The sequence below is a fragment of the Nannospalax galili genome, unplaced genomic scaffold (genome assembly GCF_000622305.1).
Source record: "Nannospalax galili isolate Female #2095 unplaced genomic scaffold, S.galili_v1.0 scaffold902, whole genome shotgun sequence".
In the NCBI taxonomy this organism is placed as follows: Eukaryota; Metazoa; Chordata; class Mammalia; order Rodentia; family Spalacidae; genus Nannospalax; species Nannospalax galili.
Window position 1 is genome coordinate 200,199 of NW_008347814.1, and position 23,867 is coordinate 224,065.

The window sequence follows — 23,867 nt, forward strand, 5'->3', positions numbered from 1 at the left end:
TCTGAACATTTGAAAATTGCCCTGTTCTGACATTTTTCTAGTTCCCTGTCTAGAACTTGTAATGCTAATTATTCTTGCCTTTACTTCTCCTTCACATCTCCTATTCATGATTCTAGGACTTTCTTCTCCCCTTCGAGATAAGAGTTACTCAATTTGGGAGTCTTTTAGATAGACCCACTGAAGGGAGTACTCCAATTGTCTCACCCTGCATCCCCCTTCAGCATGGAAGAAGCCAGAGCGGTCTGCATCCTGATTCCCTATTGGCAATTTGGGTAACCTCTTCAGAGGATGGTGTGATAAATAGGAGGTAGGAATTCGCTAGCCAGTTAGGGTTAAAAAGAACCCAAAGAAAAGTAGCCAGTTTCTTGGCTAAAACTCCCAATGTCCTTGGGCCTCTTAGCAACCTACTCCATTCCAAAGGCCAAAAATATTGAAAATATTTGGGAGCTTCTATCTAAGCCTTAAAAGATTTTAGGGTTACCTCTTCAGCAGGGGGAATGTTAAGAGTAGCCAAAAAGCCCCATAAAAGAATAAATATATCAAAGAAGAAGAAAGAGTACATGAAGTTATCAGAAAAAAGTGATGGGGAGATATGGGAGGAGTTGGAGGGGAGGGAGTGGGCATGGATTTGATCAAAACACCTTATATGCATGTATGAAATTCTCAATAAATTATTTATTTTTAAAAAGAGTGCCTACCTAGTATAAAAAAACCAGAGGGAATCATATTAGTCCAAAAACCTACTGAAAAATTACACAGACATATCTCTACATGAGAGTATAGCTGAAGGCTACATAACAAGAAACAGTGCCAGACAGGAGAAGCCTTCCTTTGAGTTGTTGACTAGGGTAGACCAAGAGAGTCCCAAAATTACACAGGCTATTGCCACAGTCCTTGATTGCCTCCTAGAACTTGATGGTAGGACCCTATTGCTGAAGACAGGACATACTTTGGACTCAGGATTTGGAGCAACAGAGCTGGAAGTAACCTGGAAGCCACCTACCCTGAAGGCTAGCTCTCATAGCTTTGGAGAGCACTACAAAGCTGCTAAGGGAGAACATGGTTCAACCCCAGCTTCAAGGCCTAATAACCACATCAATGACCAGCACAGCAAACAACATCGGTGCAGTAGTGGCACTTTTATCTTGGGGGTAATAAACAGCTACCTAGTTGTACTTAAAGCCCACTCAATGGGAGGAAACTCATGTGTGGTACTATAAACCTAGACAAATACACATAGTTGGAGAGGTCATAGATCTTTTGTTTTGTTTTTGGTTGATTTTTTTTGACAGGGTCTCTCTAGTCACAGCCCACCTGGAAGTCACGATGTCAACCAGGGTGGCCTCCATCTCACAGATATCCACCTGCCTCTGCTTCCAAAGGCTGGGATTAAAGGCGCACGCCACAACACCTGGTGAGAGGTTATAGATCTTAGAGAAAACTCAAAGGCTGTCACATCCCTAGACAAATATAATTTCTTACTATGTGCAAAATATGGATCCTTAAATATATACACAAGTATCCTAGTCACTATCCATCAAAGAAGCTTCTTTTTCAAGAGACAAAGATAATTACAGAATTCCACAACTGGTCACATAATAGAAATTGTCTGAATTGCCCAAGCCTACACGGCACATTTAGGATGCAACCTCTATACCTAAGGCTCACGGAACATAGAACAAATGATGAAGAGGACACTAATGCATCTTTTAATTCTCATTAATGAAGCTCCCTCATGCAACAGAGGGCCAAGAATGCAAAAGGTCACAAATGGCCAAAATGCAGAGAATAAGAGTCTACAGCGTGCGGGTCCTTGGACAGGACTCCTATATTAAAATCCATCCACCTAGGGCTCAGGGAACATTGTGGAAGAGGGGGCAGAAAGACTGTAAGAGCCAGGGAGGAGGTGCATGACCATACAGAAATAGTCCTACAGGCTCCTGGGACTTATACAAACCTATAGCAGTGGTGTCAGCATGCACAAGACCCATGCAAACTTAAGCAGACTAAAACCCAGCACAGAACTGTGGAAATGAACAGCAGGCCCCAATCTTAGTCAAAGAATTATCAGCAGCTGATTACTGCTAAGTGAGGAAGAGCTGATTTTCTTGAAGAGAGGGACTCTAGGCAGGTTCACTAAATCCCAGTAGACAAACTTGCATTGAGGGACATCTGAGGACACTAACTTTACATGATAGGCCTTAACACAAATGACAAAATGTATGAACTCAGTGGGGGGGGGGGCTATAGGAGGGTGCCAAAGGGGAATGGGGGAATTAAGATGATTTTATGTATGAAATACACAAAAATTCAATAATTTTTTTTTAAAAAGATACACAATTACCAGCTGTAGGTGTTATGGGTAGTGGGGGAACAGAGCTCCACGCTGCTGCCAGTGAAGCCTGAGGATTCCCCTTCAGAGCCTCAGAGATGCATTCAAGTGCAGCTAGTCTTCTTTACTGGGCTCTGCTTGCTACAGGAGAAAATTTCAGGGTGAGTCAGAGCAAAGCAATAACTGAGTTTATTGGTGATGAGAAAAGATAGATGCACTAGAACAGAGTCAAGTGTGGATGTTAGGAGAGAAGGGGACCCACCTAAGTGCTTCAGTAGCAGCTGTGTCAGTGACTTTGGGACTTTTGAAGTTATGTTTAATGGAATTAATATATAACTAAAGTTGATGAAAGAGATAAGAATGTACTGACCTACTCAATTCCTTATTGCCATGATTTTTTAGTAACAAATTATAAGGTGATTTATGATAGTACCAAGCAGGCTTACTTATGAGGAAGTAATGTAACAAAGACAAAAGCATGGGTAAAAACTGTAAAATCAAAGTATAAATAGGTCACACAAGGAAGTTAAGACATAGGCTTTTATACTGAGCATGGTTAACTAGCCGTCGTAGTAGCCCTGTTTGTAATATCTTCAGCATCAGAATATTGTGTTTTTGTGTACAGTTTCTATGTAGGGCAGTCTCCAAACAGCAAGAGCTAAGTCAGATCAAAATGGGAGAGGAATTATTTTCCTTTTCCATGTCATGTCCTGTTAACCTTTTCCTGTCTTTCTATCCTGCCTCAAAGGGAGTAAAAAGTTGTTTAAGTGGCTAAAGACCTTTGGACTAGGGAATGAAAGCAAACAGAAGGATTCTGAAGTACATAGTCCTGATCCAGAGCCCACTGTACCCTTTATCTGCTATGCCCTTGGATAAATTACATAACCTCTGAGCCTTCAATATTATCTTTAAAGTGGTTATTGTATGCTTTTTGTCTTGGTGCACTTGCAGAAGTGAAATAGGTCACCAGCAGCTCGAATGGAGCTGCCTATGAAATCTGGCCAGGGTTCTTGCTCTTGTAGTGCCTACTCAAAGTAGCAGTTGGACCCAGAAAGCATCCTTAATATCTGCCACCAATGTTTCCATTATTATGTGAAGGACATAGGCTTCTTAGAGCTGAGCTAAGTGATCTTCCTTGAATAGATTACCCAAGATATCAATCCAATGAAAGAAACTTTATACACACAATAAAAATATTTGAGGACATTTAAACAAGATTCACTAAGATCACTTATGACCTCTGAAAATAGGGTTCTTTTCATGTTAGGCTCCCCCAGGACCTGTGCTGGTCTGTTTTGCCTCCAGATAGCTGAGTCAAGGTAAGGCTTAAAGTTAGGCAGTAATTGTGTCTTACTATAGTAGGATAAAAAAAATGGCACAGCTGCTAAGGAAAACACCTATGTCAGTTTCTCAGAAATTAATAAGAGGTTTACCATTTGATCCAGCAATTCCAATTTTAGGTATATACCCTAAAGAATTGAAAGGACAGATTCAAACAGATATCTGTGCATTTATGTTCACAGAATTCATAATAATCAAAGGGTGGAAGCAGCCCATTATTAGAAGAATGGGTAAATAAAATAAAGTATTAACAACAATGAAATATTATTCAGTCTTAAAAAGGAAGGACATTCTGACATGCTACAATGTAAATGAACCTTAAAGAACTTGTGCTAAGAGAAATAAGACAGTCATGAAAAGGAAATGGAGGTATGATTCCAATTGATAGCGGTACCTAGAACAGTCAGACTCAGAAACAGAAACTAGACTGGTGGTGTAAAGGGTGAGGGAGAGAGGAAAAGGGGTAGCTCTTGGATCATGAAATTTCTTACAAAATTTCAATTTAGGAAGATAAAAGAAGCTCTGAAGATGAGCAGAGGTGATGGGTGCACAGCGATGTAGAATGTTTAATGCCACTGAACTGTACACATAAAAATGGGTTAAAGTGTTAAATTTTATATATTTTACCACAATTTTAAAAACAGATCTTTTTTAGTTAAGCAAAATGTCTACAACTACTAGAAATTACTTGTAACATTTTCATTGGATTTTCTATCTTAAAAACCTCAATATTTCTCAAAACTAAAAAAAGAAAAATATGGGAATTTGAATACCTTGGGCCATTGGATGTGGCTATTTGTAGCTGGCAGGAAGCAGTGTAATGTAAGGGAAATGTGACCAGCCACTCTAGAATTTTCTGATTTGTATGCCTTGTAAGATGAATGAAAATGAACTTGGTGCCCCACAGAATATTTTTCTGTTGAAAAAAAAATGATGACAATCCTAATAAAAATGGAGAAAAGAAAACTAATGATAAAGGAAACGTCACTGAGTATTACTACTGCTTGTTAATGTCAGTGGACTTTACAGTGAGGTAAAGGAGCTTCTGGCATTCTAGAGGACCCAGATAGAGCTTCTAAAGTGAAATGCTGCATTTGAGAGAGATTGGTGCTTCAGCTGGATTTGTCACACCTCAGTGAAAAATGAGGTTGCCATTTTCCATGTGGACTTCAGTAAGAATGTATTTTCAAACTTACTGGCAATTTTGAGCCACTTTGTCGGAATCATCAATCTATTCAAATAATTACAGCTGATGATCACAGAGATCCCATACCATGCACCATTTGCTTGGAATTTATTGATCCTACTTAGCATATTTAAAGTCCTTGTCATAAGAATGTTAGCTTTCAGAGACAGATTATAGAGTCAAGCAATAAATGAAAGAATGTTTTTCCTTAGGTATACAATCTACCATAATGACATCTTTCAGAAACCTGTGCTGAAAATGACAGTTCCTATTTCTGAAAAAGGTGTATCTTTGGAATTAGATGGAAATGCTTACCAAGAGCTTCTGCAGCACTGTGAGTGTTGTGATGTCCAGAGATGTAGTTATAGAGCAGGGCAAGACTATCATGTACAGACAGCAAATGGGGGATGAAATGCTGTCAGTGCTGTAGCTCTAAGGAAACACAGATCAGATTACAGAAACACAAGTGGTAAAGTGTGGAATGCAGAGGTATTATCTACAATTCCAGTTTCCACAAAGTCAAAAACCATGCATTACTCAATTCAAGTACACACTATTGGAAGAGTCATCATTTAAATTTACCCAGCCACCTGGAGCTCCACAAAGATCTACTAAGGCAAGGCAGCAAGTCTGATAGAGATATTGCAACTATGCTGCTAAGTGTTAGAATTCCAAATTAAAAAACAAAATCATGGGACTAGAGAGGTGGCGCAGCAGTTAAGAGCACTGGCTACTCTTGCAGACAACCCAAGTTCAATTCCCAGCAACCACATGGCAGCTAACAACTGTCCATAACTCTAGTTCCAGGGGATCTGACATGGATCTGGTTTCCAAGAGAACTGCATGCACATGGTACCCATACATACATGCAGGCAAACACTCATACACATAAAATAAAAATAAATCTTTTAAAAGATATTATATAAGCAATATATAAAGTGAAAAAGAAATATAAATAGAATTTTAAAACCCACTCCAGTTTCGCATTGTATAGACAAATACTGTTTCCGGGTATTCTTCTATAAACTCTTAGGTTTTTTTTTATTTTTAAATGTTATTAATGCTAATAACAGTTTGAAGACATATAGTTTCATAGCTGTGACCCCGTATTTGTATTCCTGTAAAAGAAAAACTAAAACTAAAAAACTTTAATGTCCCTGTTGCCAAATATAAAGAAGACAGTTTTATACTAAAAATAGGTAAATCATTATAGAAGGTAAAATAGTTTTGTTTTGTTTCGTTTGAAACAGAATCTTGTCCTTTAGCCAAGTCTGCTCTTGAACTCACTCTATAGCCCAAGCTGGCCTTGAATTCATGGCAATCTTCCTGCCTCAGCTTCCCTAGTATTGGGATTACAAGCATATGCCACCATACCCAGATTGCTAGAATGCTTTAATCACATTTTTGATACAGATATGAGCTATTTTCACATTCCCATCCTCTCTAGAAAACATCCTTATTCTTTTTTTTTTTTTTTTTTTTTTTTTTTTTTTATATTCCTCTTGACCAATTTATATTACAGCTGTCCTGGAACTCACTCTGTAGATCAGGCTGGTCTTGAACTCACAGAGATCCACCTGCCTCTGCCTCCCAAGTGCTGGGACTACAGGTGTGTGCCACCTCGCCTGGCTTATTGTCATTCTTAAACAGAATTAATTTGATAATACATCCTTTAACACCAAAGGAATACTGGTTCTAATGTAATTTTCCTGTTACTTCGTATCTTTTTCAAGTAATATTCAACAATAGACCTAGCAAATTAAAGTTGTCCTTTGCGTGTTTAATGACAGGGCTAGAGAGATGGCTCAGTGGTTAAGAGCACTTGCTACTATTGCTGAAGACCAGTTTGGTTTCCAGCACCCATGTCGGGCAGCTCACAACCATTTATAACTCCAGCTCTACAGCATCCAATGTACTTTTCGGGCCTCTGTGGGCACCTGCAAAATGTAACACATACAAATATACATAAATACAAATTAAAAATAATAAATATTTAATGATATTAAACAATCATTTTCTTTGTGTTAAATCTATTGGTTTATGAAAAGTAATTAAAAGACTATCAAGAGTTTGAATATATGTTTCAGACTCAGAAATCTTTAATTCCAACAACACTGATAAACTGGATTTTTCTTAACCTAACTAGTTTTGATGAAAATTTAAAAACCATTATACCAATACCCCCTAAACTAATAGAAGTGATTTTCTGGTTGGTTGTTTTAATTACTTTCCCCCTAGAGTAGTAATTGAAGATGATACAACACTCACATACATTATTGAGTTGGAGGTGGAAAGAAAGGGGAATAGTATGCCTGGGTACTTAAAATTGAAAACAGTATTTCAATTTTCCTCATTTCACTTGTTTTATGCATAGATTGGGCCTTGGTGACAAGATGATGTAAATAGTAATTTACGATACTTGTCTTTTTAAAAAGCATAAACATTTATAAGCAACATATTTTCCAGTTTGAAGGATGTTCCCTACTGTTATTTTTAATCTGTATCATCAAAGCAAATCAGAGAAGGCTGCAGGCTATGTGCTTTCTTTTTTCTTTTTTTTTTTTGGTATTTTTGAGACAGGGTCTCCCTGTAGCCCCAGGTGGCCTAGAACTCACTATGTAGACCAGGCTGGCCTTGAACTCGAAGAGATCTGCCTGCCTCTGCCTCCTGAGCCCTGGGATTAAAGGCATGCACCACCATGCCCAGGAGGCTATGTGCTTTCTAAAGTGTTTTTAAGTCAAATGGTTGGTATTAAAATCTCATGGTGTAGTAGGGATGTATACCTCCAGACATGCCTAAAGAAGAAAGGATGTTGGGATATGTTCTTCCTGTGTGTTTGGAAGCCACATTTGAAGAAAAGAAATCGGAACTGTTATTTGCCTCGATTGTTGGTGGAACACTAGTGGCTATGTATGAAGAAGCTACATTATTTACCACACTAGTCCTCTGAAGCACCTTTGCCTTTGTTCCCGCAACATTGAAGCAGACTGAAAAATGTGGAAATGTTGCCATACTGAAGAGGATACTTGGTAAACAATGGTAACCAGCAATGGACATATGTTGATCACAGCTGTGAAAGAAGGATCCACAGCTGTTGATTATGAACTAAATCCCTACATAGTTTGGTACTTCAGGCATTGTGGCCTGCTGAAAAGGTGTGGCTCTGTACAATCTTTGAGATTTTTTTGAAAGATACCACAGTTGGGGAAGAAAGCTCAATTTGAGGATGATGCCAAAGTGATTGATGGTCGGCTCTCTTTCCAGCAGTTGACACTGAACCACATAACTGGAGAAGGGACAGACACTGCTTATCAACTACTTTCAGAGGAAAAGAGGTCACGAAAATGGAGCATCTCTGGTGGGTCATTCAAATAGAAGTTTTATACCTATGGCCATACCACCCTGAAAGCACCTGATCTCGTCAAACAGCAGCTTTATCATGAGTGCTTTTCTGAAGTGTGGGTGATCTTTCTGATTTCTCAGAGACTTATGGCTATGCCTTTAGTAACAAAGCATATCTGTCTATAATGTGGAATGAGAAGTTGCTATTACTTCCCTTAACTTTTCGAGAAACATGTTAAGAAAAATAGGTATTTAAAATGTGCTTTATGCTTACTACTCTTATAGAGGACCTGGGTTTTGTTCCTAGCACCTACATAAGGCATTTAACAACTGCCTGATCTCCAGTTCCAAGGGGTCCAGTGCCCTTCCTTCTTCTGCAGGATTCTGAATGCATGTGGTGCACATATACTCACACAGGCTTACACAAATAGACACAAACAACAATAAATCTTTAAAATGTGATTTAAACAAAAAATAAACAAGGTCTTGCTCTATAGCCCAGGCTGGCTTCAAGAGCTCACTATATAGCCTGGGACAAACTGGCCTCAAACTTGGGCAATTCTCCAAATGCTGAGATTTCATGCATGAGTCCTCACGCATGGCCAAACTCTACTTTCAATGGAATATTCTAAACAAATGTGTCTACTGTGCTTTTGTGCATAAGGATGTGTAAATATAAATGATAGTCATGTTGATGGATAGAAAGATGTCAACATTATAAAAAATATGACAATATCACAGTTGAGGAAAAATTATATTTTAAAGAATTGTGTGTGCTTTCATGAGTTTATGTATATCACATACATGCAGGTGTCCACAGGCGCCAGAGGGCATCCAATTTCCTGGAACTGGTATTACAGGTGGTTGTGAGCCTCCTGATGTGGGCGCTGGGAACTGAACCTGGGTCCTCTGCAAGAGCATTAAGTGCTCTTAACCACTGAGCCATCTCTTCTGCCCAGAAAAATTCTAATTTTTAAATTTTTTGTTTGTTTTCTGTGCATGAGTGCTTTGCCTGCAATATAAATAAGTGGTCCTCTGGAGTTCAGAAGGTTGTTAGCCTCCATGTGAATGCAGGGAGCCAAACACAGGTCCTCTGTAAGGGCAGACAGTACTCTTAACTGCTGAGCCATCTCTTCAGGCCCAAGAAATTATTTTTAAAGAGAGTATGTATTAGCAAATATTTGCAGTTTCCTTTTATTCATACTTAAAATTTATCTTTTTGTATGGTAAAGTTAATCTTCTAAAGAATTCAGAGAGTCATTTATATTTTATAACATTTATAAGAATATTTTCCTCCAGCCAGGAGTAGAGGTGCATGCCTTTAATCCCAGCACTCAGGAGGCAGAAGCAGGCAGATCTCTGTGAATTCAAGGCCAGCCTGGTCTACATCATGAGTTCCAGGCCAGCTGGGGCTACAGAAAGACCCTGTCTCAAAAAAGATTTTTCAAAAAAAGTATATTTTGCCCCAAGGCTAGTGGTTTACTATATTATATTGAAGGTGTATGTACACAGTACATGTGTACAAATGGGTGTGTGTAAACATGTCACATTTTAACATTCCTGAAACTGAGGATACACCTTCAGTTGAAGCTGTATTACAAACTTTAATGGGCAGTGTTGCACATTTTGTATAACTGTGCATTATACCAGATAACATCTTCAATTTGGTGAAATATAGTATTCAGAAAAAGATCCCTGACATAGTAATTAGTAAGGGTTTAGTAGTGAAATAAATGATGATGAGCTTTGTATGGAATCCATCCTGGGCTGATGTCTCTTCCCTGCTCTGTCCTCACTCAGCAGGAGCCTTGGACAGTGACTTTCTGTTTCAAAACTCATGGTTCCCAGAGTATCTCTACTGTGGGACAGTGACACCTGGATTGGAGATCAATCTTTAAAACTAATAGCATATAGTCTTTTGTCTGTAAATGGTATTAATAAATAATAATTTACAAATAACAAATTAAATAATTTTAGACATTCAGAAAAAACTTACAGAAGTTGCAGATTTCTACTAATTGCTTCTCTATTTTATGAGCATTCATTTATTAATATTTCTCATTTATAAGAAACAACTTGGCTGATTTACTTTTGAAATTTGCTTACATTTGTTTATTTAAAGTGTGTATGTTGGGAGCTGGAGAGACGGCTCAGTGGTTAAGAACACTGAATGTGCTTGCAGAAGACCCGGGTTCGAATCCCAGCACCCACATGGCAGCTAACAACCGTACGTAACTCCAGTTCTAGGGGATCTGACAGCCTCTTCTGTCCTCCATGGGCACTGCACGACATGAGTGCACTTACCTACACGCAGGCAATACACACATACACATAAAAAAATAAAAATAATAAATGTTTTTAAAATATTAAAAAAAAAATAAAGTGTGTGTGTTATGTAGGTGGCCAGATGCCACAGTGTGTGTGGAGGTCAGAGGACAACTTGCAGGAGTCAGTTCTCTCCTACATGAGTTCTAAGGACTGAACTCTGGTTGTCACCCTTGGTGGCAAGTGCCTTTACCTGCTGATCCATCTCTCCACTCCTAATTGATCTATTATTTATTGAGACAGGGTCTCATGTAGCCCAGGCTGGCCTCAAACTGCTATGTACCAGAGGTTGACCTTGAACTCCTAGTCTTCCTATCTCCTTGAGTACACCACAACAGGTGGCTGATTGTTTGAGCAAAGTCTTCATTTTATTGGCAGCATGAGAATTCACTTTGGCTTCTACCTTTTGCATACATAAGTTCTCTCCCACCCCCTTGACAGTTATATGTAAGCTTTTCCAACTTCTGCACTAAATGCTGTGAAAAGATTACAACAGGTTGATTTTTCCAGTGACTTTTAGTCATTACAAGAAAATGATCAAAATAAGACTCTATTTACAAACATGTAATTCTTGTATATAGTGGTTATCACACATCTTCATTGTTATTTTTACAATGAACTACTAAATTATTTTTTTGAGACAGGGTCTCATGTAGTTGGGGATGGATTTGAACTCATCATCCCACTTCCACCTCCCAAGTTCTGGACTTGCAGATGTGTATCGCTGCACATGGATTTAAATTACTTTTATGCTTCAAGGAAAACTGAAATTCCTTTTCAGTGCCAATTTCCCAGGAATTGGAATCTCCACCTACTAATCTTTTTCTCTTATCATCCATTCAGTCAGCAAGAATATTCAATTTACTGTGACCTTCATCACAACACCTTTCTTGCTATTTGACACCAAGACATTCATCTCTTCCCATCAATACTATCCTGTAACTTTTGTTAGATTAATGTTTCTAAACCATGGCCTGGACTAATCATAGTTCATTATTCGTGCCACTAATGTTTATTGAGTGATTTACTTTACAGCAAGGGTAAATACTTGTGTATAAGTAATTGTAGCTCAAAGTTAGAAAGTGGTAACATATGAAGTTCAGAAAGTATTATGGACATTCGCTACAAGTAAAACTTACTTCTAGATCGAGATGCCACTCTAAAGTGAGAATGGATAGAACGTTAAGGTCTGGGGGTGATGTGTGTGCATAGTGTATGTGTGGGGGAATGGTAAGTATTCCAAGCAGAAAGGAACACTGGCCATCTATACATTGTAATAGATAATTCATGAAGCACTTCATCCGGGATGGTTTACCATGGGCTGAGGGGGAATGAAAAGGCAACAGCAGAGAATAAAAATTAGAATCCGAGTCAGTATTTTTGGCCTTCACTCTACGGGCAGCAGGGAGCTATTGAATATCTTGTATCATAGATGTGCTTGAAGATGACCAAACTTCAATCAGTAATACGCAAGATATGAAGGTCGGGGAGTGGTTTAGAGGAAGGCCATCAATGAGGAAAACTGTGCACTTGCACTGTCAGGGAATGCTGAGAAATTCGATCAGGTAGTGGGTATGGGGAGTGGATGGTTGCCAGAATGACTGCAAGGACAGAAACGACAGAACTTCACCACTGGAATGAGGCGCGGAAAGGAAACTTCAGATTAGACACTGACCTTTCCAAGTTGACTAGATTAACAAGAAGCGTGCGCAGTCTGGGAAGCGATTCGGGAAGAAGGCCAAATTATAGCTGGGGCTTTCGGCGTTTCCGTACTTGGAATACCCGAGAGGAAAAAGCCAAGACGTTTGGAGGTGGACACTGAAGGTGGAAGTGCTGTGTTTCCGCAAAAAAAAAAAAAAATGCAGAATGGCCTACAAGACATCTCTCTACCCAGACGTGCTCCAGAAGGCCACAGGTGGCATCGCTCAGGCAGTGCAGCGTCTGCTCCTCCCGCGCCGTCAGCCGTACCTTGCCGGTCTCCGCACTCGGGAGCCGGCGGTTGGAAGCAGCTCTCCCTTTTGCCTATTCTTGGGTTTTCCGCCCCTGATCATCCCGACTCCCAGTCAGAGACTTTAATAGTCCGCGACACCAGCAGGCGGCTTTGGAAGCGAAAAGGTCCCACCGCCCCTTTTCGTCGTACTGTAGGTGTCGCGCCACAGTTCGAAAAAAAAGAGGCGTGGCCGGGAGGAAACGCCCGGGTGGACTCTAGATATCGCGAGACTTGATTGGCAGCTTCGAATTTTGCGTTCCGGAAGCGGAAGTCGCGTGGGTGACAGATTCCTAAGGAAAGCATTTGGTTATTCCTTGATTACCTTGAAGAGAAACGTGCGGGGCGTAGGTGGGGCGGCCTGGGGTGTCTCCTCGTCCCGGGGGCGGGTGAGCAGAGCCTTCGGCAGATGAATCGCCGGCTCTGGACGGTGGAAGGCACTAGGTGGCAGAGCCGGCGGCGGTGGGGGGTTGGTTCTGGGAGACCGGAAATCGCTAGTCCTGGTGCGCGTTGTTTTCCCTCAGGTCAGGTCGGCGGGTTACGGCGCTTCGGGAAGGAGACGCTCTGCCTGAGTCTTGGTAAGCCTCGTGTGATGCGTGGAGGCCGGGCTGGGAAAGACGGTTCCCAGTCAGTCACGCTCTGACCCCCGGGACCCCTCCTCAGGGTCCGCGGGGCTGCCAGCTCCATCCTTTCAGCCCTGACCCAGTTTGGTCGACCTCAGTCCTAGTTGTTTGTGGTCAGTAAATTAGGAGTGTTCGAGGCCCACCTGAAAAGTGTAGCCTTTCGTTCAACTGTAGCAACACCGAGAGTGTCCTCGGGTTACTAATGCATGGACTAGCTGGTTTGGAAGTCCCAGAGGAGCAGTGTGAGTTTGGTCTTTGGAGTGTAAGGGTTTTGTCTTCAGAGCCCTTGATTCCAACCCCTTCCTAGACTAAGGCGCGAATGCGGCCATCCCCTTAATCTTAATAAAGATACTAAGACTCTTAAAGATATTTTAAGTATGTCTGTGTGCATGCCGCGTGTGTGGGGTGCCCGAAGAGGCAAGAGGGCGTCGCATCCCCTGGAGCTGGCGTTCCCGGCGGTTGTGAGCCAGCCCGGTGTGCTGGCGTCTGAACACCGAAGAACAGCCGGTGTTTTTAAACACCGAGGCATCTCTCCACCCTCATCCCCCCCCATCAAGTTAACTCCCCCACCCCGTCTTTAAATAACCTAAACATTAAACAGTATAGTTGCCTCAAATTTCTTGGAGTAACTAAAGCTTGCATTAATTAAAATTTGGTTTAAATTATGGTCTCATGAGGAAGTGTAAAATGATTTGTTTTTTGTGTTGGGAGGGGCATGGGAAAATAGTTTCCTTTCTGGATTATGAATGGGCTAGCCTTCTAATTAATTAGCAGAATTTATTTTAGAGTCATTTGTTTTTGGAGTATTTGACCTTAGTTTGCCAGCACCAGGCACACTGAAAGTATGGTAAACGATAGGGCATCCTCTAAGCAGAGCTCCAGAGGTAGAGCATGCAGATACTGCTTGGTTTAAGCAATTCTGGTTTAAATGTGTTGGACTAAGAGTAGTAGTATAAATATGGGCATGTTTTGAGGAGTTTGGAGGAAAGACAAGGCAGTGACAAAACAATCTGTCAAAAGGTTTGTTAGAAGTTGAATTAGTACAGGAAGAAACTTCAGTTGATGGGGGGGATTGTTTTTAAACTTGTAAGCATGATTGTTGTTAAATAGGCCTTAAATAATAAAATAGGTTTTGGGCCTCGTTTTTTGAGATAGTGTCTCCCTATGTTGCCCAAACTGCTCTTGTGTTTCTAGACTCAGTTGATTTTCCCAGCTCAGCCATGGGTGTGCTAGAACTACAACATAGGTCCTTACCAGGTTTAGGAATCTTGAGGCAAACAGCAGAAACATAGACTGGGTACTTGGTCAAGGACCACTGGGAAGTAGGAGATGCTTACATTTTTAAGTTTTTATTATGTGTATGTTTTGCCTTTATGTATATAAGTGCACTCTTGCATACATTGCCCAGGGAGGCCAGAAGAAGACATCAAATCCCCTGGAGCTAGAGTTACAGAGATGGTTGTTAAGAGCAGCCAGTGCTCTTAACTGTTGAGCCATCTTTCTAGCCCCAGTTTCCAGGACTTAAGTGAAGATTAAAAGTGAACTCTATGGGCTGGACATGTTGGCATGTGCCTTTAGACCCAGCATTCAGGAGGCAGAAGCAGACAGATCGCAGAAGCCAGTCTGGTCTATGATTTCCAGGCCAGCTGGGGCTATAGGAGTTGTCCACCTTGTGTTTCAAACAGCATCTTTTACTGGGATCTGGGGATTGTGGATTAAGCTAGGCTGGCTGACCAGCAAGCACCAGGGATGTCTGCATCCATTTCCCTTGTGCTAGGATATAAGCATGTGCCAATATGCCTAGCTTTTTATGTGGCTGCTGGGAACCAAACTCAGGTGCATGTGCTTACAGATCAAGCACTTTATCAATTGTGCTGTCTCCCCAGCTCTAGATATGTCTCCTCTACTAGACTGGGGGCTCTTTGGAATCTGGTCCATGATAACATTGTTCATTTAGTATTGCAGGCTCCTTGTTAGCACAGTATAGTCAAGAACTGTTGAGTTGAATGACTAAAAATTTTTTTTAAGATTTATATTTATGTGTGAGTGCCTGCATACATGTGTACATGCCAGGTTCCCATGGAGGCCATGCGTGGGATTCCCTGGAACTGGAGTTACAGGCAGTTGTGAGTGGCCTGATATGGGTACTGGGAACCCAGTTCAAGTCCTTTGCAAGAGCAGCAAATGTTCTTAACCACTGAGCCATCTCTCCAGCCTGAATGTGTAAAGTATCTTAAAAAGTACACAGGAATTTTGTGAGTATTCCGTAAAGAATAGTTCACTTCTTGGTTTCTCATCAGCTTATAAGTTAGTATTAATTTTTAAAAAATTAACAGAATTATCTTAAAAATTGCACAGAATTCCAAGATGAGTGATACTTCTGAAACAGTTCCAAATTTTGAAGAGATGTTTGCGACCAGATTCACACAAGATGACAAAGAGTACCAGGAATACTTGAAACGCCCTCCTGAATCCCCTCCAATTATTGAGGAATGGAATAGCAGAGCTGGTGGGAACCAAAGAAATAGAGGCAATTGGTATGTATTACTTCTGCAGGATTAATGCAGATGGCAGTCTGGGAGCTGATAGCGTTAACATGCTTGCCTGTAAAGCCAGTGAAAGTAACAACCAATAGTTAATATGCTTGCCTGTAAAGCCAGTGAAAGTAACAACCAATGTTTCCATGTGGTGTACCCACTGCCTCATAACAGCATCTGGCATGTTATATGTCATAAATATTTGCCTTAATATGTCCTTTCCAAGACAGGCATGGTGGCACAAGCCATATACTCAGTACTTTGGAGTCTGAGGCAGGAGGGGCATGAATTCAATGCCAGTCTGGGCTATATAGTAAGACCCTATCTCAAACAAAGAAATATATGTCCTTTTGTTGAGTAATACTGTCTTTACAAATATACTTCTATGAAACTAGAGTTTTTGTGCTTGCTTTTATAAAGAAGGTATGGCTTTGATATTTCTTCAGAATTTTATAAAATGAAATGGAAGTAGTTCTGTGTAATAATTAAAAACAATAAAGAATTACCATACTGATATTGTTTAATTGAATAGATATCAGTTTGATCCAGAACTATGATATGGGTTGGGCTTGTTATCTGCCTCTTTTCTTATAAAAGTATCCAGTATGTTAGTGGAAGGATAACTTACATCTTAGGAAAGTTTTGCTTAACTATTGCTATAATATGCTGTAGAGAAAAATGTCTTTCTCTCTGATACACTGTGTATTACACTGAGAAATCAAATGCATGGGGATAGATTTCTCTTTTTTTTTTTAAGAGAAGTTGAATTTTTATTTTATTTTATTTTATTTTATTTTGTAGGTTGCAAGATAACAGACAGTATAGAGGTAGGGATAACAGACGAGGATGGCCAAGTGACAGTCGCTCAAATCAATGGCATGGACGATCCTGGGGTAATAATTACCCACAGCACAGGCAAGAACCTTACTATCCACAACAGTACGGACAATATGGTCACAACCAACGACCTCCTTATGGTTACTATCGATAGCAGTGTTGACAGCTTTTAGCAGAAAGACCATTTACATTGTTAATGTACTAAAGGTTTTTATGTCTTCTTTTGGTAATAGTTTCCCATCCTATTTTTAAGAGAATGGATTATTAATTTTTTGGAACTTGATTTATATGATTACTGGGAATAAATATCCGCTAACCCCAATGTGGAGTATATTGTTTGATTCTTCTTTGTTTTATGACTTCATAGTTTTTTTGAGTTTGGTATATTTTCCTTGTTTGGGCTCTAAGAGTTCTGTCTTTAACCCATAAATAAAAACTGTAAAATAGAAAATAGTGACTTTTACTTTATATAAAAAATGCTCAAGGGGGCTGGAGAGATGGCTCAGCAGCTAAGAGCACTGACTGCTCTTGCAGAGGACCCGGGTTCGATTCCTAGCACCCACATGGCAGCTACGAACCATCCTTAACTCCAGTTCCAGGGGAATCTGAAGCCCTCTTCTGACCTCCGAGGCATTGCTCCACATGCGTGCATTCACATACATGCAATACACTCATACACAAAAAATAAAAATAATAAATAAAAATATTTTTTAAAAATGCTCAAATGTGTTTATCTCTATAATTCTACAGAGGTTAGGAGAATCAGTTTGTAAATACACAGCTGTTCTTATATATGGTGTATTGTACATAATAGCAGCAGTTGAAAGAAAATCATATTTCTTTTGGCTTTTTTAATGTGACTATGGTACTTTTCAATTACTTACTCTATGAGTCAGCTCCACACTTAATTTGGTCTCTTAGAGAGAAATCAAGAACAAAGCTATAAAATGTGGAGGACTCATTTTCAATCTAGCTTCTTGATGTAGGTAGCAATTATGGCATACATCATTTTGTACAAAACTAAGGTTTTTGCAAATTTACTAATAGCAGAGAAGAAACTGACATGCTTTATAAGTGATTATTGTAGTTTTATTCAAATCAGACTTTAAAAGATTTATGGAACACCTTTAATCCTAGCACTTAGGAGGCAGAGGCAGGCGGCTCTCTGAGTTCAAGGCCAGCCTGGTCTACATAGCTAGTTTCAGGCCAGCTGGGGCTATAGGGAGACCCTGGCTCAAGAAGACCAAAAAAAAAAAAAAAAAAAAAAAAATTTATGCAACTTCATGCCTAAGTTTTGATAGTTAACCCATTATTTAATATGGTAAAGTGAACTATTTGGGTTTTATTACTCTATCCTTTATGTATACCAAAAAAGGCTTAGTTTAAGGGGCCACTATTAAAGAGAACAAATTTTATCATAGGTCATAGGAATTGAGTTAAATTCTTAAGCTTATCTTTTCTTTTAGCTCTTTGAAGTTGACTTTCCCAGGTGCTTCTCTATGATCTGAATATCTTCTCTCTGCATCCTCCCTTCTTGAAGAGCCATCCTCTCAGGTAACTATTTTATCAGTAAAATTCTACAAAATCAGGTTTTCACATTGAGATATAAATACAATTTTAAAATAGGGTAAGGCTTTACTATGTATCCTTTTAATTATATCAATATGCAATAGACGAGTTGTGTTACATAAAGACAGGTTCTGATATTACAGATATTTAACTTGAAGAATCATGAATTACCTGACTCTCTACACTATAGGATCTTTGAAAGCAGGATTACTGAAAATATGCCTACTGGTAAAGCATAGGCATTAACCAGTTTTGATAGTAATTGACTAGCCTTGTTCTTTCTATTGCTGAAAAAAACACTTAACCAAAACCAACTTGCAGAGTAAAGGGTTTATTTTATCTTACTGTCTCCTAGGTCACAGTTTATCCCTGAAGGAAGTCAGGGCAGGAACCTGTAGGCAGAAGCTGAAGCACAGACTATGGCAGACTGCTGCTTACTGGCTTGCTTTTCTGGCCTGTGCTCAGCCTGCTTTCATTTTCTTTTTTTTTTTTTAATTAAAAAATTTTTTATTTTATGTGTATGCATGTATTGCCTACATGTAGGTAAGTGTACCTATGCCATGCAATGTCCGAGGAGGACAGAAGAGGCTGTCGGATCCCCTGGAACTGAAGTTACAGATAGTTGTTAGCTGCCATGTGGGTGCTGGGATTCAAACCCAGGTCTTCTGCAAGAACAGTCAATGTTCTTAACTGCTGAGTCATCTCTCCAGTCCCCAGCCTGCTTTCTTAAACATATCAGGACTACCAGCCCAGGGGTGACACCATCCACAGTGGGCCAAGCCCTCCGTATCACTTAACAATCAAGGAAATGCCTCATAGCCTTGCCCACAGACCAGTATGTTAGAGGAAATCCACCCACCCACTCACCCACCCCCCATGATAGAAGAAATTCCTCAATTGAGGGTCCCTCTTCCCAGATTTGCCAAGTTGACAACTAAAGCTGTCCATACACTATGTCATTGCAACAAGATTCTGCACTGTGCCTGCTCTTGATACTAATTAGAGATGTAGATGAAAGAGAAAGAGCTGAAGTGAGGGATGCTTCTCAGGGTGCTCAGAAAAGAGATTTTCTAAGTATTTAAATATTTTAGTACCTGCGACAGCTTACTTATGGCCTTGGTTGAAAAAAAAAAAATGAGGGAAATCCTTTTAACATGAATTAATTTTTCATTTTGTATGAGTAGCCCTTATGGTAGTAGGTATTATTTTTAATTGAAAATTTGCAATTTTCATACAATATATTTTGATAGTGTTTAAATCCCCTCTTTACACACCTTCCCTAATTGTCCCCCACCCAATTTAATATACTGTATTTTATATGCATGTGTATGTATATATACGAGCACTGGCTCTGTGTGTGTGTGTGTGTGTGTGTGTATGTATGTATATATAGATTAGCCTATAGAGTCTAATTTGTGTCTTCAAATGTCCTTCAGTGTGGGTCCATCCACTGGAGCCTGACTAACCTGGCTAACCTACCAAGAGTCCCATCCTCGAAAGAAACTGTCTCTCTTCCCTTTCCAGCAGCCATCAGTTGCCTATACTGCCATCTTTGCAGAATTATAAATGACAGAAGGAAGAGCTTGGGAACAGAGATTAGAATTGTGGCCATTAAATCTCCAGGAACTCATAGTAAGTACAGCAAAAGCATTTGTTGTATAAGGGGAGTATTGGATAAATTGTGAAGCAGAGTAGTGAAAAGTGTAGAATAAAAGATGGGGCAGGTGTGATGGTACATGCTTGAAGTCCCAGGATCCTGGAGGCTCAGGCAGGAGGATGGAAAGTTCTAGGCCAGCCTAGGCTACATAGTGAGAAGTCTCTAACAAACAAGATATGGAAACGCAAGAGACATTGAAAGTTAAGGATTTACAATTGTTTCCTTGTGTGTATTGATATATAAATTGCAAAAGGAGAGCAACCACACAAATGTAGAAGGAAGTGTATATAAATGTTGAGCTAAAATTAGTAACATTTACTCTTTGGAAATTGGCACACGCTGTTAATTCCAGCATTTGGGAGGCAGAGGCAGGCAGATCTCTGTAAGTTGGAGGCCAGCCTGATCCACATAGTGAGTTCCAGGCCAGCTGGGGCTACAGGGAGACCCTGTCTCAAAAAGAGAAAAAAAGCTTAACAGAGGGGTTGGAGAAATGGCTCAGCAGTTACAAGCACTGGCTGCTCTTAGAGAGGATCCAGGTTTGAATCCCAGCACCCACATGGCAGCTAATAACCGTCTGTAACTCCAGTTCCAGGGGATCCGACACCCTCTTCTGACCTCTGCAGGCATTGCACGACACAGGTGCACTTACACACATGTAGGCAATACACTCATACATTTAAAATAATGGAATATAATATATTTTAAAATACTTAGCAGAGAAGAATGTAATTTCCCTTTTGTACTTTGTATGCCTAAAGGAAAATATAGGACCTTATAATAGAATTAAGAGAAATGTCAGTTTTCTCTTTTTATCCTTAAAGAGTGGGGTTTTGCAATGGTACTTAGGTTGGCTCAGAACTCCTGAGCTCAGCAGTCCTAATGCCTTAGGCTCTTAAGCACCTGGGACTGCACGTATATCACTATGCCCAGCCATTTTAAGTTTAGAATGCCAAAGCAGAAGGAAATGATCTTTCATTCTGAAGGTTACTGGCAACACTAATTTTGAATCCCATAAATATTTTTACCTCTTAAATTTATTTTTGCCTTTTTATTCCATTTGACTTTTTGAATTTGCATTTGTGGGTGTTCTGTCAGTGTGACAACATACCTGAAACAGCTTACAAGGAAGAAAAGTTTATTTGGGGCTCATGGTTTCAGAGGCTTCTGTCATGTCACAGTCTTCGGTCCCATTGCTTTTGGTCCTGTGGCAGGGCAGTACATTATGGCAGAAGCATATGGTAGAAGAGGCCTGTTACTCTCATAGTGGTTTGACAGTGAAAGGGACAGAGGAAGGAACTAGGTCCAGTTATCCCCTTTTTAGGATATCCCTCCCCAAGGATATTCCTCCTACTTGGCCCTACCTCTCAAAGATTCTTACTGTAGCTTGGACATAGTGCCTCATATATGGTAGGCAAGTGCTCTAATATTGATCTATATTTCTAGCCCTGTTTTTATTTTGAGACAGGGTTTCATTAAGTTACCCAGGCTGGCCTTGAACTCTGGATCCTACTTGGGCTGTTGACTCAGTTACTGTTGTCTATTGTAAAAGATATTGTTAATATTTAGGTTAATACTTAAGGATTAAAATACAGCTGTATGGGACATTTTGTGATACCAAAGTTTTTCCTGACTTCTATATTATATTATTATGGAACCAAATAAAAAACTAGATCCAATAGTAGATTGTACCATTGGACCTCAAGGGAACCTTGAGAGCAACTGTTTCCTTCTTTTCAGAAATCTGGTTGTTACTGCAGGAACCAGCTTTTGAAGAAAATGATGTGAGTAAAACTCTGTCCACCTGCACATTCTGAGAGCATTGCCCTGGGCAGATGAGCTGCACAGTGCCCATGAGTAGGGCTGTACTATGTGAGGGTGTGCAGGGGTAAGGAGGAAGTAACTCCTGAGCTGCTTGAACAGTGCTGAGGCCTTGGCCCCAGAGAAACACTCTTACTCTGAAGAGTTCTATCCATGCTTTCGAGCAGTGGGTAACACCTATCAGATTGACATTTTTATGGGGTTGGAAGGGAAGAACTGGTTAACAGAAGGCAAGTCTTCCAACAAATATGCTAACATGTGATTGAACTCTCCCTTTAGGGTTAAGCAAAAGCATATGCATAAAAAGGATATAATTCTATCATTTTGTGGCAATATGGATTGATGTGCTAGAGGCCATTATGTTCAATGAAATAAGCCAGGCACAGAAAAACAAATACCACATCTCACTTGCAGAAGCTAAAATTATGTTGACTGAATAAAAGTAGGGAGTAGAACAGAGGTCAGTAGAAACTAGGAAGGCAGATGGAAGGGAATAGAGAGGTAACAGATTCCAGAATAAAAGTTAGTGGTAGGGAAGCAGTTCTAGTATTCTAGAATAGGACCATTATAACACTGTCATTATACTTGGTAACTAGAGAAGAGTCTGAGGTTCCCAACACATAGAAATGATAATATTTGAGGTGATGGAAATGCTAATAACCCAGATTTGGTCATTACATGTTGTATCCATGTATCAAATTAAACTATACCCCATAAACAAGTACAAATACTATACCAATTATAAAGTAAGTATATAGCACTTGTATAGGTGCTTGGCCAATGTCAGGTTCCTGCCTGCAGAATTAGAGGAAGGCCTCTGTAGGTTGCCTTAGGTTCTAAGTTCAGCTCACAGGGCTGGGGTATAACTCATTTGGCAGAATGCTTGCATATAATGCATGAAGCCTTGGGTTTGATCACCAGTACTACATAAGAGCAGAAAGGTCTTAGGTGCCAGGGAGGAAAGATTGTAACAGCTAGAGGTTGGGGAAGACAGGAGCAAAACAGTGCCTTCTGGATATGGCAAGACCCCTGCACTCATGAACTCACAGCATGAGATTGTGCTTACACAATGTGGTTGTGGTTACCTGCAGGAGATCAGTTCAGTCAGGTGTCCAGCACAGAGGGTAGAGGGGCTCATAAGCCCCACCCCTAACTGAGGAACTATGACAGGGATGGCTTCTGGTGGAGAGTAAGTTTTCTTTAAGGGATGGCCCCTGGTAGGTTGGCTATGCTCCTAGGGGAGGGCTGCATACCCAGGTGTAAATGGGTTCTAAAAAAAAAAAAAATCAAGGACATGAATGGGAGGGAGGAGTGGGGATTGAATATAATGAAAATACATTATATGCATGTATGAAATTCTCTGTGAAAGATTTTTTTTTTTTCAAAGTTATAAGGGGCTGGGTGTGGTGGCACAGACCTTTAACCCCAGCACTCAGGAGGCAGAGGCAGAAGGATCTCTGGGTTTGAGGCCAGCCTGGTGTACAAAGTGAATTCCAGGCCAACCAGGGCTACATAGTGACACCCTGTCTAAAAACAAACAAAAACCCCACTAAAAGCAACAAAAAAAGTAATAGGTTCACAACAGGCAGTCCATCAGATGTTAAGTCACAATAAATTTGGATTTTTTTTTTTAAAGGAAAATTAGAAGTTCAAGATCATCCTCAGCTACAAAGGAAGTTTGAGGCTAGCCTAGGATAGGCCACCCTGTCTTAAAAAAAAAAAAGTAAACACGTTCAGCTTATAGATATTCCACTAGTGTCTTCATGAACTGGTGAACCAATTTAGTTGGTGTTTCATTCTTGTCCCTAAGGGCACAGAGAATCTTATGTATTAATTACCAGTTAAATTTTCTCTGGGTTTCAGTGACTTCTGAGACAACCCTGGGAGATGTGATGATGATCTCATGGTTTTTTTCCCATTGCTGGTGCTGTTAACTCCCTAAGGTCTCCAGCTTCTTTGTCTGAATGAGGTAAACAAACTGCTTTCCCTGATGAAGACCAGAGCTTTGTTGTTTTGTGTCTGCTTTTCTCACTTTAAAATTTCTTTAATTATGCACACTTTGTGTATATACAAAATAAAGACAAAAAGTAAAGCAGTATAAAAATGAGTAAATTGAAGCCAGGTGTGGTGGCGCACACCTTTATTCCCAGCATTAGGGAAGCAGAGGCAGGTGGATCTCTGTGAGTTCAAGGCCAGCCTGGTCTACATAGTTCTAGGACAGCTGGGGCTAAAAAAAAAAAAAAAGAGTAAACTGAATCCAAAAGATATATATCTTTTTATCTCTTGGACCAAGTTCACACAAATATTTATAGA

At 40.1% G+C, this 23,867-nt stretch overlaps 2 protein-coding genes and 1 long non-coding RNA gene across 4 annotated transcripts in view; 2 read left to right on the top strand and 1 right to left on the bottom strand.

The window, feature by feature from the left end:
- Homer2 (homer scaffold protein 2) overlaps positions 1 to 12,666 on the bottom strand; it is a 161,881-nt gene extending 149,215 nt beyond the window's left edge. Inside the window, exon 1 of the mRNA XM_017800955.2 lies at positions 12,202 to 12,666. The gene's annotated coding sequence lies outside the window, so the exon portion shown is untranslated. The remainder of the gene's footprint in view (positions 1 to 12,201) is intronic.
- A 95-nt stretch (positions 12,667 to 12,761) lies between these two features.
- Positions 12,762 to 16,838, top strand: Ramac (RNA guanine-7 methyltransferase activating subunit). 2 transcript variants are annotated; one of them, XM_008844433.3, is made up of 4 exons: positions 12,762 to 12,864; positions 13,038 to 13,091; positions 15,495 to 15,673; positions 16,475 to 16,838. In XM_008844433.3, exons 3-4 carry the CDS (start codon positions 15,504 to 15,506, stop codon positions 16,662 to 16,664), a joined length of 360 nt encoding a protein of 119 aa, XP_008842655.1. In that variant the 5' UTR covers positions 12,762 to 12,864; positions 13,038 to 13,091; positions 15,495 to 15,503; the 3' UTR covers positions 16,665 to 16,838. The 2 variants fall into 2 exon arrangements, with proteins under 2 accessions (XP_008842655.1, XP_029424840.1); XM_029568980.1 differs by lacking the exon at positions 12,762 to 12,864 and having other exon boundaries at positions 12,871 to 13,091.
- Positions 16,839 to 17,817: 979 nt separating this feature from the next.
- Positions 17,818 to 23,546, top strand: LOC108491383. Its single transcript, XR_001872717.2, has 4 exons — positions 17,818 to 18,064; positions 19,604 to 19,711; positions 21,474 to 21,517; positions 23,418 to 23,546. It is a non-coding gene; the product is annotated as an uncharacterized LOC108491383 (long non-coding RNA).
- The last annotated feature ends 321 nt before the right edge of the window (positions 23,547 to 23,867 follow it).

Coding starts and splice junctions, on each gene's coding strand:
- Ramac (XM_008844433.3), top strand. CDS start 15,504: ATGAGTGATACTTCTGAAACAGTTCCAAATTTTGAAGAGATGTTTGCG. Junction 15,674..16,474: donor CAAAGAAATAGAGGCAATTG/GTATGTATTACT, acceptor TTTATTTTGTAG/GTTGCAAGATAACAGACAGT.